At 32.8% G+C, this 17,696-nt stretch overlaps 2 protein-coding genes across 4 annotated transcripts in view; one reads left to right on the top strand and one right to left on the bottom strand.

The window, feature by feature from the left end:
* Positions 1–17,696, bottom strand: part of LOC118192340 (ATP-dependent translocase ABCB1-like) — a 209,882-nt gene that overhangs the window by 129,707 nt on the left and 62,479 nt on the right. For all 3 annotated transcript variants that reach the window (XM_085812456.1, XM_085812455.1, XM_085812458.1), the window contains 2 exons: positions 15,834–16,058; positions 4,436–4,607 (listed from right to left, as the gene is read on the bottom strand). In XM_085812456.1, the coding sequence (XP_085668582.1) occupies positions 4,436–4,607; positions 15,834–16,058 (397 nt within the window). The remainder of the gene's footprint in view (positions 1–4,435; positions 4,608–15,833; positions 16,059–17,696) is intronic.
* The window catches only part of LOC146999037 (uncharacterized), a 52,782-nt gene that overhangs the window by 20,415 nt on the left and 14,671 nt on the right, over positions 1–17,696 (top strand). The gene's annotated exons all lie outside the window — the stretch shown is intronic.

Here is a 17,696-nt window from a genome sequence, read left to right as displayed (position 1 = left end):
TGTATTAAGGGATATTGCTTATTTCATTGTAATTTTGTTATACGTAATAACTTTTTTTTTTATGAAGTTGTTCTGCAAAGTAAAATTCTACGCAGTTTTTAAATTTAACGTTTAGTGTTGTTCACTTCAGCCATTTTTCCGGTACACTGCTCAAAAAAAAAAAATGGGACAGTGCTATATCTCCCGATCTACTGGGGGGATTCACGAAATTCAAATTGCGTTCTTCATGTCTCGAAAGCGCGACTTAGGATATATATTAGATTTATATATAGCACTATTCTAACATAGGTATTTTGACACAAAATCGGACTTTTTCTGAAATAACATACCAATTTTTTTACATATTTCGATTCTACGACTCAAATTATGCCAGAATACCAAGTTTTGTAAAAATCGTACGAGTAGTTTTTAAAATATTAGCTCTCAAAATTTTAGCTCCTCAATGTTAATTGAATTTGGCAAATATTGATTTATATCTCTTTTTTTATTAAACGTTTTGATTTTTTCTCTCACATTTCGAAATTTAGGTTCATTCCAAATAAAATTTACCCATTTTTTGTGTTTTATTTTTTAAATTTCTATTTTTAAATAATTTTTATAAATTTTTCGAAAAAAATTTTGAATTATAACCTATAAAATTTTTACCATCATCTCAAAGTAGGTATATTTTTAAGCATATCTGCAAAAAATTAGACTTTTTTTATTCAAAATTTTCTAAGATATACACAAATTTACATATTTTCACGTTTTGAAATTTGGCATCTTTTTTTTGAGCGATAATAACGCCAAATGTGGTCTATGGATTTTTGTTACACTGTATTGCCACAGCTATTTTTAACCTTAAATTTCAAGTAAAATTTTACGGAGAATTAATTATATGACATTTTTTCCCTCAATGATGCGTAATAAATATTTATTAATACTATATGAAAAGCTATTTTTTAAATAAATTTTTTAATATTTTTTTTAATTTATCTTTTTTTTTTTTTTTTTTTTTTTTTTTTTTTTTCCAAATAAGAGTAAATTTTTATCTTCAGCGTTTTATCGTCTGCTACTTTACTTCGTTCAAATCGAATTGTCTAAAACTGAGAATTTTCGTTTGATGTTTATTTTAATTTTATGACATTAACTGCACAATTTATTTCTAAACAAACTGATGCTTTTTAAGTGGCTGAAAGAGCGGCTGGTACTATCATCTATATTTTTAAAGCACAGTATATTTTTATAGAAACATAAGATTAAGAATAATCATTTTTATAAAAGTCAAATTATGATATAAACATACAACCCTCTAGAGACTGAATTAATATAAGTTCAATCGTTATGTAAGAAATGATCTGCAGCTACTTAATCGCTGGATAAATCAGCAGATTCCGTGGACAAGTAAGAATAATTATATAAACGACACCCAACATTCTGAATTCAATTAACAACGAGGATACGATGTTTATTAAATGAATTCAAGAAGTTTTAAAACAAAAAATCAACTCATTTTTTATCCTAAAATGTATTATGGTGCGTAGCGTATTTTCATTATTCTAATTTAAAATTCTAATAACTCTTAAAATTCTAATTTAGAATGTAATTGTCAAGAACTGATTCCTAATCATCAGTAATATAATAAGTAATTATTACGGTTATTAATAAATCCTTCTTATAAAGTAATTGCAAATATTTCAAAAAACTTTGTCTGAATTCAAATATTTTTCTGCGCAAATATTTTTAATTTTATATTAATCAAGATTGCACACGATATTATTTATTTGCACTTCAATTCTTAACGTCAGTTCTAGTAGAAGTTACAAATCAATTATATTTAATTAAGGATTGGATTGGATTATTTAATTATGGCAAAGCACACGAGGGCTATCTGCCTAAAGGGAGGGATGCCTTCGTGGAGGACTTTCTAAGGAAAACTGGCTCGTATACACGTTACACATCGGGAAAACCACGAAAACACCCATGCAAACAGCCCGTTCGCGGGATTCGAACCTCGGACCGAACTACCAGTGATCAGCGTCTTTACCGCTCGGCCGTTTATGGGCCTTTATGAAATGGAAGGCGATAACTTTATTTAAAATGTTTGTCAGAAATACCAAAATGTTTCGAAAAGTTGGATACTTTTTAATATACTTTCAGAATGCTTAAAGAAAAAGAGAAGAAAAATAATTTTTTTCGTAAAATTTAGTATTTGTATTTTTTTAATTTAAAACTTTTCAATCTTATGATATTTGATTCTTGCGATTTCAAAAATAAAATATTTGACTAAAATATGAATAACATTTTAAGAAACCAAATGTAGGATAAAATTGTGTAAAGCAATGGGCACAATGATAAAACTGTTTAAAGCAGTGTATGCAAGTCATCCTAAGTTAAAATGCCGGTTATACATCTCTCTTATTTATATATATCTTTTCTGAACGGAACATTGAAAGGCGTGTAAAACTGTGCTTTACTGTATTTTGTCTTTTAATATAGTATGCAGTTTTCAAACTCATCGTAGTCTGTGTTACAAAGTATTCTTCCGAAGGAAACGCAGTTCAAATAAATAAAATCAAATTCTGGAAAATTGATATTAATAAATATATTTAAAATGCTCAGTTCGAAGGAATAAATAGAAAATTTTAAAATAATTATCTGAAGAGACAATGCAACACAAACAATTAAAATAAAAGTATAAAAATTTAAAAATTACCTAAAATAATAACTATGACGAAAAATATATATGAAGAAAACTATTTGAAAAAAAATAAACGCTGCACCTTTATTTACGCAGTTCGAATAGGTAAATAGAAATTTTTAGAACAGTTATTCGAAAAAAAAAAGTGCAAATTAAACAATTAAAATGAAATTCGAAAAAGAAAAAATTACTTAAAATAATAAGTTGTAATTAAAAATATAATATAAAGAATATTATTTGGAAAAAAGGAACGATGGTGACTTTTTTTCCTCTCACGGGAAAGGAAACTAGGTTGCCATATATTAAGAAGTTCGCCAAGTGAAGTATTCTTGGCGCAAACTGACAAAAAAGTGCCAACATAAATTTGTGAATTTCTCCGTAAATTTCGCTCCAAATTTTAGGCGTAATTTGAGTCGTAGAATCGAAATATGTAAAAAAATTGGTATGTTATTTCAGAAAAAGTCCGATTTTGTGTCAAAATACCTATGTTAGAATAGTGCTATATATAAATCTAATATATATCCTAAGTCGCGCTTTCGAGACATGAAGAACGCAATTTGAATTTTGCCAATCGGCCCAGTAGATCGGGAGATATAGGACTGTCCCATTTTTCTTTTTTGAGCAGTGTACATTTAAAAGCTAGACGAGGACTGGCAGCGAAGCTGCTAGTTGATGATAAGTATGAGATCCTGTCATCAACGTAAAGAGAACTTTGATGACGACTCTTTGGCGATAGGGTGAGCTTGCACGATTTAAAAGCATTAAAAAGCTTGTACGATTTTCTCTAACACTATTAATTTGCAGTTTTTCCCTGCTAGATTTAGGAGTCATTATATCATTCATACAGGTGAATGGTGAAAATATATACCATAATTTCCCTTGGTTATGTTGATTGTGCTAGCTTGTTGAACTCAGCGAAATGGTGATGGAATCATCACCATTTCGCTGAGTAAAACTAATCTTTCTGTGCGGAAGCGGATTCAACGCAGAGACAAATTTTGGTCTTTGTTTTCTGCAATTGTTTGAAAGAACACCTTCAAGGGAAAATAAACATTTGGACAGAATAACATTGGAACTTCACGGGAATAACATTTGGACCTTCACGGGAAAATAAACATTTGGACAAAAATACGGTCTTCCGGGTAGAACTCAAGGCAATTACATGAGTAATTTTTTATGCTACAAAATCTAAATTAAAATGAACGGTCGAACTGTTTTTTACAAACAGTTTTTTCATCTGCTTATTTAAAATAAAAAGGCATTTCTGTAGTATTTTTTGGGATCACGACTTAACTGTCATTCAAAATTCACCTCGAAAAAGACTACCTGTTTGCATTTTCTTAACCTACGTAAGCTTAAAATTGTGAATTACGTAAAAATAATTCTCAACATAACAATGGTTTTTACTGCAATATTTAATAAGAAAAATTAATCGCAAAAATGAGTTTTTTGGACAAAAACAATGAGAGGAGTTAATTCAAAACAAGCTTTTGCGCAATTAACATCGTGAACCTCATACATTACTTTTGTGTAATTATTGCAATGATTATAATAATGAATTCTGTAATTATTATAATTACTGATGTTTATGTAATTATTATAATCATAATATATATGTAACTGATAGCTGGAGAACTGCCAAGTTACCAAAGAACTGTCATCTTCGCCGTGAAGTCGAGCATACAAAACCCAAAGTGCTGAAAACTCATACAAAAACCATTGACCATTTTGAGATCAGATTCATGTTTGACTTACTTTTGACAAAAGGGCCATGCCAGCTATAAGTAAAGGCGAAACACTCAGAATGACTAATGACAGTTTCCATCCATAATAAAATGCGCTAGCGAAAGAAAGAATCGTTGAAGAAATAAAGCTGATAAGGATCGGAACTTTGTCACCCAAACCATCTTGAATCTTTGACATATCTCTGTAAAAAAAAAGTAAAAAAGCCATTATTAAGAATTGTTATTTTTTTATATCAAAGTTCTGGTACTATTCGGTTTCGAGGGCCGTAAAAACAAATTGTAGCGAAAATGTACGCGCAAAAGCGCCAAATCTAACAAACGCGCTGATTTCAAATTGCGTAAATTTATGTAGTTCTATATTTCTTAAGACGCCATTGAAATACTAGTTTAATTTTTAAATCCTTTTTTGATTTTAAATCTTTTTTTTTTTTTTTTTTTTTTTTTTTTTTTTGATATCCTATGGATTTAACAATTTGGGAATTGCCCATGACGAAAACTCGGCAGTAGAATTTTGGGTAAAGTGCAGAATCACCCACTGCTTGACAAAAATCCAATTGTTTTTACCCTTGTAAAAAGCGACAAACAAATAAGTGAGCGATTCTGCACTTTACCGAGAATATTTTCAAAGAAAAGGCATCATTCATTATAGAAAATTACGTTTGAACAACCAACGAGATGAAATTATGCTTTAGCGATAAGTCGGTAGCGAAATAGCGATGCAGGCATCTATTCAGTTACGTTTAGCAATTTTTATATAAATTATAATAATGATCTGAAATAGTTATTTACTCTTATGCTTCCATTCAGTCACGTTTAGCCTTTTTCATATAAATTATAATAATAAAAAAGTATTATAAGAAATGAACCTTTCATCTAAATTAAAACATCAATCTTAAATAGTTATTTACTATTATACTTCCTTTCTTGCCGCAATAATTAGGGTTTCCGCAATTATTTTGGGCAGCATTGACATCAACAATAGTTTGGCGATTTTTAACGGTTCTCGAAACCGAATAGTAACAAAGTTATTTTTCAAAAGTAAAAAATATGAAGATTTCATTCAAATATTATAACAATGTATTTAGTCTGTTTCATCTATGCTCCTACAACAAAAATTCGAATTCTAAAGTGATTAAGAAACTATTTTCTGGCTTGCGCAAAATGGCCGTACGAGGGGAAAAAAATCGATTTCCAGAATAACTCTTTTTTAAAATCTAACCTCAAAATTTACTATGCATACTCATTCCTTTAAATGTTTCATTCATTGTCAGAAATGTGGATCTCAGAGATTATATCTAACGTCACGAATCATTTGCAAAAATAGAAGAACGTCTTTGGCAGGGAGTGCATCTTTATAACCTTAAATCTTTAACAGCCGATCAATATCCTGAAATACGAGGACAGAAGGATTTTCTGACTCTTGCATAGAGTTATCATAATGAAGTGATATTTGTAAATTCACCATTTTATTTACATCATATTTATGTTACCGTGAAAGACCGAAATTGGAGAATGTCGACTTTCACCGGAGAATGTCAACATTCACCAAATACGTCGGGGAAAGGTCGAATATTTCTTTATATTCTTGTACATTCGGACCCTCACCGGTGTATGTCGACAATCACAGATATGCTCTGGTGTAGGTCGAAAAGAGAGAAGTTTATGTACACGCTGCCATTCCAAAAGGAAGTGTTCCACAAATAAATGCAGTTGTAAACACAACACACACACCTTTACAATGTATTGTACAATGTATTACACCTTTACAATGTATTGTACAATGTATTACACCTTTACAATGTATTGTACAATACTTTACAATGTATTACAATGTACATAACACCTTTACAATGTATTGTGTGTTTTAAGTTCTTATATTCTTAAGTTCTTATTCTGAGTCTCAAGTGCGTTTTTTCGCGAATGAATTACGGAGAAGGAAATCTAATATTCTTATATGCTCAACATTCACCATTAGTACATGGTGAATGTCGACATTGACCGGTGTAAGTCAGAAATAAGAGTATTTGGAAAATATTTCGGACATACACCAAGAGACTATGGGAATGTTGACATTCACCGGTGAAAGTCGACATTCTCCAGATTTCGGTGTTTCACCGTAACATTTATACATTTTATTTATGTACTTAATTTTTACTTTCAATTTTTTTTTACTTTATACTTCCTTGTACAATGTAAAGGCAGTTTTGTAATCGAGAAAAAATTCGAGTATATCATATTTCAACCGAAGTATCCATTTTGGTTGTTTCCGAAACCTATGTGGACGATGTTTGTGGACGATGTCTGTACATACGGACAGGATAAAGGACTGTTTTTACTTTCTTGTTCGAAGGAAATGAAGTCTTCTGATGGCGAAAAATTTCGGGCATCCTATTTCAACAAAAATATCCATTTTAACCGCTCTCGAATCCACTTCAGCAATATTTCTGTTGAAATATTGCACTCGAAATTTTTCGCGGTTGCAGCACTTGCACCATGATTTAATTTTAGACTAACGAAATCTAACTTTTAATGCGGTCTTCCGGTTTCTATATGGAAAATTTTATACTCGTTATGAAATAATAAAATTAGATGAAGTTTGACTTCCATACGACAAAAGCAGACCGGAATATTTAATTACAAAATTTGTAATTTTTGATATTATTCAGATATCGGTCAATGAAGTTAGAATAATTCGAGGAAATAAGTTTAAATGAAGTGCTGCCAAAAAATGCGTAGATTTTAATCGGCCACACAAGGAAATCATGGGGTGTCCAAATCAGACTTTTTAAGAAACTGAAAACTTATAAGGTATTTCTCCCATTTCACTAGCGTGCCTTCGTGGTGTAACAGTAGCACGCTGGGCCGGTAATCCAGAGGTCCGTGGTTCGATTACCGGCAGAGGTGGTTGCATATTTTTCATCTTTTCTGCTTCCAATTAACCTAATGACTCTACAACCTGTGGTAACTAGAATGATTTCTAGATGCATGTAATTTGTCTTACAGCATCCGTTATACAGATGAAGTATCATAACGAAATATTTGAACTTATAAAAGTTACTTGAGAGAAAATCCCACGAAGAAATTAAAAATTATTTGAACGATTACATCATTTCACACAATACCATAATTTTGCAAACATAATAGTTGATTGTGAGAGTTTTTGCAACCCATAATGATTGCAAGAAATTCATTGTGTAAATTATAGGTAATGACTCAAACAGACAGAATGAAACAGAATTAGGCAATAAAAGTGGAAGATAATTGCGAATTTCATCATGAAAGATGATGTAAGAAATGAAAAATGATGGCATTTATTATCCAAAAGAACAGATGTACTTTAGTTCCTTTTCTTCACCATTAAAAATGTTCACCGAATGTGTAAATTCTCTTCATTTTTCGAGTTAAGTTTTCTATCGTTTTATTGCATGCTATGAAGAGGAACTCTACAATCTGGATGCAATGTACTGAACGTCTGTTTAAAGTAATTTAAAGCGCTGACTGAGAAATTGTAATTTTTAGATATTTTTTCAAACGTGCACCAAAACATGAATCCATTGTGTTCGATTTTATAGCATTATAACGTCTTACGGCATATTAATTTAATGCTTGCTAAAAAAACGACCAGAAACTAATTCTGTAATTTCCAGCTCATTTAAGGAGACTCGTACACCTTAAAACCCATAAGATCTTCGAATAGGTGACTGTTGCAAGAATTGGAGTAACTAATTTATTTTAAAAGCAGTTACTTCCAACTTTTTACAGCTGACTACAACATAATATAGCTGCTTTCTGAAATAGTCATCAGAAAGTTTGCGTTGCCACAAAAATTTTTATAATTTAATCCGCTTTGTAACAACAATTTTTGTCATGTTTCCACCTTGTGCGCACAGTTTAAAACATTCTGTTGCATAATTTAATTCTACATTTAATATACAGCTTTTATAACATTTGGAAACTACTGTGAACCAAAAAATTCTAAGAATTGCATGTTCAATTTTTATTTTGTTTGGAGTCGAGTTTATAAAATGTATCTGATTAAAAAAATCTGTAATGTTTTTGTCCATAAAATTTTTTAATATTAAAATATTCATCATATTTTAGATTCAATTAAAATATAGGGCTCATATAAAGAATTCCATAAAATTTCAAGTATGTACCATTAACCGTTTTTTAAATATCGTGCGCGCAAGTTGGAAACGTGACGAAATATTTTGTCACAAAGCGGATTAAATTACAAAAATATTTGGGGCAGCACAAACTTTCTGATCACTATTTGAGAAAGCAGCTATATTATGTAGCCAGCTGTGAAAAGTTGGAAGTAATTGATTTTAAAATAAATAAAATATCCGAATTCTTGCAACAGTCACATATTCGAAGGGTGTTAAGGGGTCTAATGTGTATGAGCCCCCTTAACATCACAACTGAGAAATACTTGCCTCGAGAAGGTCAACAGCGATGAAATCCGCTTAACGTAAAAACTTGGAAATGATGTTTACGATTTTAAAATTTCCATCAGACAAATTCTATAAAGTTTCGTTTTCTGCTTTTATTTTTGGCATTTACTGGTAAAAGAGAACATCTCCCCCAACTATATATTTAAGAGCCTTTAGCAAATAAATGAACAGAGATGCTTTAACAGGCCTTCCAGATTTGCTCTTCAATTAAAAGACGTAACTGAACCGAATACAGCGTAGCAAAAATTTTAGTCTTGAAGCCAACTCGCTTAAAATTTTAACAAACAGTGATGCTTCTCTTATGCAATGCTCAGTCATAAATACCGGGTGATCAAAAAGTCAGTATAAATTTGAAAACTTAATAAATCACGGAATAATGTAGATAGAGAGGTAAAAATTGACACACATACTTAGAATGACATGGGGTTTTATTAGAAAAGCAATAATCTGATCAGAAAAGCAATAATTAGCATAACAAATTAAGACAAAGCAAAGATGATGTTCTTTACAGGAAATGCTCAATATGTTCACCATCATTCTTCAACAATAGCTGTAGTCGAGGAATAATGTTGTGAACAGCACTGTAAAGCATGTCCGGAGTTATGGTGAGGCATTGGCGTCGGATGTTGTCTTTCAGCATCCCTAGAGATGTCGGTCGATCACGATACACTTGCGACTTCAGGTAACCCTAAAGCCAATAATCGCACGAACTGAGGTCTGGGGACCTGGGAGGCCAAGCATGACGAAAGTGGCGGCTGAGCTCACGATCATCACCAAGCGACGCGCGCAAGAGATCTTTCACGCGTCTAGCAATATGGGGTGGAGCGCCATCCTGCATAAAAATCGTACGTGTGTAGCAGCAGGTGTTTATCAGCCAGGCTGGGGACGATGCGATTCTGTAACATATCGGCGTACCTCTCACCCGTCACGGTAGCCGTTACAAAACCAGAATCACGCATTTCCTCGAAGAAAAAAGACCCGATAACAGTAATCTGTCGGACATTTTTTGAACTTTTTTTTTTTTTTTTTTTTTGGTTCTTATAAAACCCCATGTCATTCTAAGTATGTGTGTCAATTTTTACCTCTCTATCTGCATTATTCCGTGATTTATTAAGTTTTCAAATTTATACTGACTTTTTGATCACCCGGTATAACTGGCTTTCGGATTGTGCTTGCAAAAAGACCTTGAAGATAATCTACATCACCTTCGAAATGCTTAAACTGTACTTTTTTTTTATTTTTTATTATTTAAAATGTGGGATAGTTTTTGGTATTCTATTCGTTAGTTATTTCACATCACATTTAATATGTTTATAAGGTATTTCTACCACTTCCCTAGCGTGTCTTCGTGGTGTGACGGTAGCACACTGGGCCGGTATTCCAGAGGTCCATGGTTAGATTCCCGGCGAAGGCGGTTGCATATTTTTCATCTTTTCTGCTTCCAATTAACCTAATGACTCTACAGTGGCGCCCGAACTAAAAGGGTTGTGGTTGATGATTTCTTCGCACCCAGGATTTGGCGACTAGGTCCCCTAAAACCCTAGTCGCCCTTTAAAAAGGGGAGTGTATAAGGTATTTCTCCCCCTTCCCTAGCGTGCCTTCGTGATGTAACGGTAGCACGCTGGGGCGGTATTCCAGAGGTCCGTGGTTCGATTCTCGGCGACGGCGGTCACATACTTTTCATCTTTTCTGCTTCCAATTAACCTAATGTCTCTACATGTTTAGAGCAGAAGAAGTGTAATAATAGATCTCTGAAGCATGTAACCGTCGATTGCATTACAAAGTTCTTCAACCATCTCAGGTGATTCCTTGAAGGATTGGTACTGTTTAAAATAACTTTTTTGATATTATTCGAAGATGATTCCCTCAAGCGCCTTTTATTGGGTGTTAGACTGTCCCCAAAACAAGCGAGTCAAACCTACTCTTGTACACTGTTGATGTTCGGAAGTGAAAGGGACATTCATCTCCGTAGACTTACAGGAAACGACGAACGAAGTCATACACACCATGGCCTTCTAGTACTGGCATCAACAATATTAGTCTACGCATTGCGATCGCAGTCCACCACCGCAGCGATCACATCAGCATTTAAGGCTCATAAATGACGTCCACAGAATGGACTTAATCACGATGACAATCGTGTCCTTCAGTTACCCCAGCTACCAATTAACGCCAGATATTGATTCCAAACCAAAGTCAAATTACACATTCGATTTTACTGTCACATCTTCGATTTCTAATCAGCATTTGATTTGACTCCCAAGTTCACAGATGGAGCGCAGCACCCAATAAAAACTTCCCATTTACAACTACCATTATTCTCACTACCAGGTCGCATCCCCGAGAGCGTAATGGCAAACCGCACATTGAGTTGATCAATGCTAAACGAATTTCGCTTATTGTGCATGCCCAAAAGACAATTTGGCGCAGTTACGACTTTGGCGCGATTTTAAAAGAAGATAAATACGGTATATGGTTTATATTGTGTTATCTTGTACGTAAAACAGTTCCAGGTTTTAAAACGTGTCAGGTTGTAAACTGCTTCATTACTTGGAGTGTAAATGTTGATTGTAAACTACACAAATTTTCTTTTAAAAAGGATTACAAAACAGGAAACATTACAAGATATTAGCTGATTATACTTCTGAGGAATAAAAACAATTGATTATTTACCATACGTTCCATTCATTTATACTTTAAAAAATTAAGGATTAAATCTAGTTTAAATTACTGAATTAAAGGTCAAATAAATTATTGTAAGTAAATGAAATAGACTGTTGCAATTGTAAACAGTCGATAAAACCTACATGACAAACAGGCTTGTGTAGGATTGCTTATGCTTAGACGCCAGCGGTACACCACTGAGCATGCGCAATAAGCGAAATTCGTTAACACTGATCAACTCAATGTGCGGTTTGCCATTAAGCATACCGAGACCGCATAGCTAACGATCAGGCAAAGCCGAACTGTCGCACTGCTGATCCGGACATTCAAGCCCACCCACTGGAAAAATAGACAAAAGATGGCATGCGCATTACAAGCGCTCGCAGCACGAGTCACAATGCAGTGAAGAGCTTAACTAGGCACGCTTATGCAATGAAGCAGCAACGATCAATCATACCAAATAACTAGGTGCGCTTATGCAATGAAGCAGCAACGATCAATCATACCAAAGTGTTGCCACAACTCGCTTTCAAATAGTAGAATTAACAAAAAATTTTTAAGTTTTACAACATATGAAATAAAAATGACATTGCCAAACATTAAACTTATTATTATTATACAAGGTCATATTCTGAAGTTGACGAAAGCATGCGGTTGCATGTGACGCCATTTTGTATTAAAAATGTTTCGTTAATGTCAGAATTTTAAATAAATAACTGCTGTCGGCAACTTTTTTTTTTGTTTCGGGTTAGAATAATTGACGCGACATGTTATTGCCCCGTGAATTCTTTTATTGACATTGAGAAAGATTTGCTATATTACATTAAATTTAAAATATTTGTTATATTACAAAGGTTAACTAAAGTGTCAAAAGATTTTGTTTCCTGGTTTGGCAACATAAAAATTGTTTACGAATTGGTTGTTGCTTGGAAAGACTGAACTAAATCCATTCGTACAGAAATGTTTTTATATTTTTTTTTTTTTCAGGTGTACATATAAATTATAAATTTTGCTTTGGCCACAGCCAAAAAATTATTAAACTATTAAAATGCAATAAAAATCAAATTGCTTTATAATAGAAAATGTGAACGGGTTGATAATTCAGCCGAAGAATTACGAGTGGCAATTCATTTTTAAGATTTGAAACATGTGTCATCGAATACTTCTCTCTGACTGGCTGCAAATTACAGAGAAAGTAACATCACTTCGAAAGCGCGCTTTGATCAGATTAGGCAAACACACTCTTTTAGAAAACTGTTGCTAAGTTGGTAAAATAGGTATATGACTGAAAATATATCATGAGATACTAATTCAGAAGTCAAACAACAAAAATCAGCGTTACAATTTCAAAATTTTCACAGGATTGGATTTTGCGCTTTGCTTGTCTGATTTCATGCATTTTGGTTACAAACGTTTTGTTTTCTATTCGTTTCAGTGAAAGATTTTTCTGCTGTTTTGTGTGTACTTTATTATTGCTTAGTTAATTTAATTTGATTTTCTGCATTGTTTATCATGCCTTCATCCGTTAATCGTTTCACTAAATTACGCCTGAAACGGCAAAAATTCCTGAATCATCTTGACTTTTTACTTAAATGTAAATTTAAAAAATTTCTCCCCAATTTTATTCAAATCAAGTCTAATCAAAAACCTTCCAGTCGCGTTTCAAGAATTCTGTTAAATTGCAAGCTTGCCTTACTTCGGTCCATCATAAGGGATACACGTCAACAATTGTCCAAAATTGAACATGAACTCTATAAGCTTCATCTGGAACTCGCTAATTTCATATCCAAAATTCACTGCCATTGAACAAAAGTCTTGGTCTAGAACGGAGAATGCAGTTAACCGTCATAAAAACACCCTTGATGTAAATTCGAAAAAGTTCTTTTACAGTCTTCCAGTTCAAGTAGTTCAAAAAATTTTCCCATTGTAAACATCAAGCCAATAGTTAATATTTCTAATGTTAGTCTTTCAGAAGAACAAGATAGAATTCTAAAATATAATTTTAACTTCTCACAAACCTGTAAACCCTCGATTTTAAAGATTTTGGCTCCTATCGAAAAAGCTTTCAAGTTCAGTAAAGTTTCAGATTCACAGAAAGAAATGATTAGGCATCTTATCATTCATAATGTGAAATTCAATAATAAACCTTTGAAACCAAATCTTAACTGCGAGAGAAAGAGCTACAATGCGCGAAATTCATTCTAACCCGGATATTATCATTTCAAAGTCCCACAAAGGTGGCCAGACAGTCGTCATGGATAAGAAAACTTACATCGATGGTGTCACTAAACTCTTAAACGAAGGACCATATAATCCGATCCCTAAAGATCTTTCACCTTCGGACCTGTCAAAAATAAAAACTGCGATCAAATTTTCACAAATCATTTCAACTGTGAAAATTTTGAAAATATAACGCTGATTTTTGTCGTTTTGGCTTCTGAATTAGTATTTATTCGGCGTGAAATTGTGTCTTAATATCATGAGATAGTCCAAAATTTGGTATTTAAAATAGGTATGTGACTGCTAATAGCATATTACGTTTATAAACATTAAATATACTCTTGGAATGCACCGAGATGAAGCTCATCGTGAGTCAAGCTCTCGCCATGAAGCAATTAAATGTATTACCATTAGGGGAGAACTTATCAATTTTGTGTGTGTTTCCCTTTAGTGTCGAATCACTTTTCAAATAAAAGGATGCTGCCACCAAATGCTATCGCTCTGTATTATATTTCAAAGAAATGATAAGTCACATACAAATAATATAGCGAATATTAAAAAATTATATGGCAACATTTAATACTGTATTGGGAATTTTAAAGAATGCTGACTTTAAACATTTTGTGGGTAAGTGTTTTTTTTTTTTTTTTTTTGTTTTGTTTTTGTTATTTGTGAACCGAAATACTGTTAGAACAGAAGATATACCACGGTCAATGCGATATTTTCATATCAAAACATCATAATAGGCGTGAACGTGAGCGCTTTTAGTTACCATTGTCTACTGTATGGGAGAATAGAATAATAAAATTGAAGAGGTTTTATTAACATTGAGTCATACAGTTTATAAACAAATTAGATTTCATTTACAAGCGATCAACCAGAAGTGAAAGTTGTCTAAAGACAGCACATACCGTTTCGCCAATTCCATATCTTAACATAGAAACGGCCTGTGCTGACCGCTGTACTTTGACATATCAAGTTTTAGCCAGATGTAGAAAGATTATGAGATTTCTGTCTGCTTTTTTGTGGGTATGATGTAATAATATATTTCAAGTTAAACTTCTTACCTTACGCGGATAATTTGAAGGATCCCGAGGTGTTTATACGAGACAAGTGCCACATTCTGCTAAGCGCGGTCTTATTCACAAACATTTAATAATATACTCTACATCAATAAAAAATTATCGTGGTTTCGAAATATTTTCGCATACTTACTAAAATGACAAAATAAACAGCAGTCTTTATTCGACGATTAACATACATCTATTTTTTAATAAATTTTCATCCAAACTATGTTTCTCTTAATTAAATATATTAAAATGCAGAAATTTTTCTGTTATGTAATTTGAACTTTGCTGTTATTAACCCCTTAATCTACAATGACGGGCATAGCCCGCGTACGAGGGTCGGGCCAAACCTAACTTTCACGGGCATAGCCCGCGTACGGTGATCGGGCCAGAAGTGAATATTACGGGGAATATTTGATACGCAATTACAGTCTGATGTATTAATTGTGGTAGACGCAAGTATTACAAAATGTTTATTTATACAAAACTTCAAAATACAAAATTAGTAATCTGTAACGGTATGATATATTTCAAAGCATTCCGGTACATGTAACGGAACTTCACTTTTTTTACACTCGTGTTCTATGTGGATTTTCTCGTACTTGATCTGCATACTGATTCGTTTCGATTACAATATTGTTCCAAAATATGTCATCAAATACTAGAATAAATATATCAAATTCTCCTCTACTTCCTGCTAATTGACATAAGGCTTCCTCTCTTATGCCAGGAGTCATCGTATAGTCCCAGATTTTTGGACTATTTCTCCTTTCTTTCCAAAGCCAGGACTCTGGTAGTGGATAGTCATCGTATCCATAATTATTCGCCTATACTTTCTTTGAAAATTACATAATTCGTCATGTTTACGATTGCCCAAATTAGCATGTTACACAAGTCGTGCAAAGTCGTGCGCGAGTTTGTATGCAATTTCGGCCCAACATCTTCGAATCTAAATCGTAGGTTAAAAGGTTAGAAAAAGTAAGTAAAAACAATTCATATTTACCCCGATATACGACTCGCGAAGTCTCCAGTTTTGTTTGTATCAAACCATCCAATATCTTGCTTGAGAATAGATTCCATGAACATACAACGTATCCTGAATATCTGATTTGCAGCTGCTATACTGAAACAGCTTACCATGACATATTTGGTAACGAGAAAACCCAATCCGCAAAAGGCAGTCCATAGGCTATAAGTCGTTGTTTCTTCAAGAAGATATTCAGTAGAACTGCAAAGATAATAAAAGGCATAATTTTGTAGAATTTGAAACATTTTAGAGACAGGCTTACATAACTAAATACACCGGCAAATTATTAAAACCACAAGCAGAATGAGACATAAACATATGCGAATGATGAACTAATCAGAATCATTCCTTTCTTTTAAAAATTACGAGATTTAATTACAAAAATTCCTTTTTACTTCCTTGTACGAAGTAAAAAGGAAGTATTGTAATCGCGAAAAGTTTCAGGCAGCATATTTCAACGAAAATATCCATTTCGACTGCTATCGAATGCAATATAATCATGTTTTTGCGTGATATCTGTTCCTAAGGAGAGAATAAAATACTCTTTTCCTCCAAAAAAAATTATAAAACTACTTTAAAATGAATTCCGAAGAGAATTTTTCGTGGCGTCTGTACGAACGTATGTCTGTACGTACGTACGTATCTCGCATAACTCAAAAACGAGTAGCCTTAGAACGTTGAAATTTTGTATATAGGACTGCTATAACATGTAGATGTGCACCTCGTATTTCGGTTGCAATCGACAACACCAAACGTATATAAATATATTTATATATATATCCACTCTGTTACCCGGCTCAGTGATCTCAGTTTCTTTGCTCTTATATGTTTGTAAATGGTACATATTTTCCTTTAAAAATGATTGAATTATGTTGCTCTTATCTTCCGGTTAAGGTTTTTATGCCTTTAGTAAATCTGTATGCAATAATTTTAGAATTATCAACAATTTTAAAGTTCTTTAAGTGCCGCTAAGCCTAATATTTTTTTTTTATGGCGGTCATTGCTTGTTTACATTTGAAACAGCAGGATAGTGAATTCGTTGCCAATCTAGAGAAACTTAGCTTCGCAACAACAAAGATAACACCTTCATTTATTATTGCGAATTAAATCATGCTTAACCCTTTCTGGAATTTTTTCGAGGAAATAAGTGTTTAAGATTTACTTCGCAATTTTTATTACAGATATTTTGAGTTCTTATGTATTTTTGCCTTGTCGCGAAGTGAGAACTGAATTAATGGAATGAGAAATACTCAATCGTCTGCGAAAAACTGTTTCTTTTCTTGTTTTGTTTGCTTAACTTTTTTTATACATCGTTCTAGCTTTATTATAGTATTTGAATAGAACATGTGGCAATGATTAGATAATTCTTTAAATGATATAAATTTTGTGCATTCTGAGTTATAATACGAACGAAATACTGTTAAGTGAACCTAGCGCCAGAGTGTTGCTATGGTAAACAAATAGAGTGAATTTTAAAGAATGCATTTATTCTATTGTGGTTTCTGCGTTGTCTTCGAAGTAGATTTAATTCAATCCAATAAGTTTAAATGAAATGCAAGAAAAATGCGTATAATTTAATATTCTGTACAAGGAAGTCATGTGGTGGACACATCAGATTTTTTTCTTCAGTTAAAACATTTATGAGCAGGCAGTTAAAACACTCGCCTACTTTAATATACATAAAATGTTCATAAAAGATAATTAAAGGCTCTGTTCCTTTATATACTGATCTCACTCAAAAATTTCTAATCAGGTTTTATAATATGGACCACATTTCAACCCAAATAGGCCAGATGTTTCTATAAAAATAAATTCATAGTTCTTAAGTAGTCATGGGAG

The sequence above is a fragment of the Stegodyphus dumicola genome, chromosome 1, assembly GCF_044657685.1.
Source record: "Stegodyphus dumicola isolate Sdum_Otavi_A_Nest chromosome 1, ASM4465768v1".
In the NCBI taxonomy this organism is placed as follows: domain Eukaryota; kingdom Metazoa; phylum Arthropoda; class Arachnida; order Araneae; family Eresidae; genus Stegodyphus; species Stegodyphus dumicola.
The sequence above is the reverse complement of the archived record's forward strand: the minus strand, read 5'-3'. Positions and strand labels throughout refer to the sequence as shown.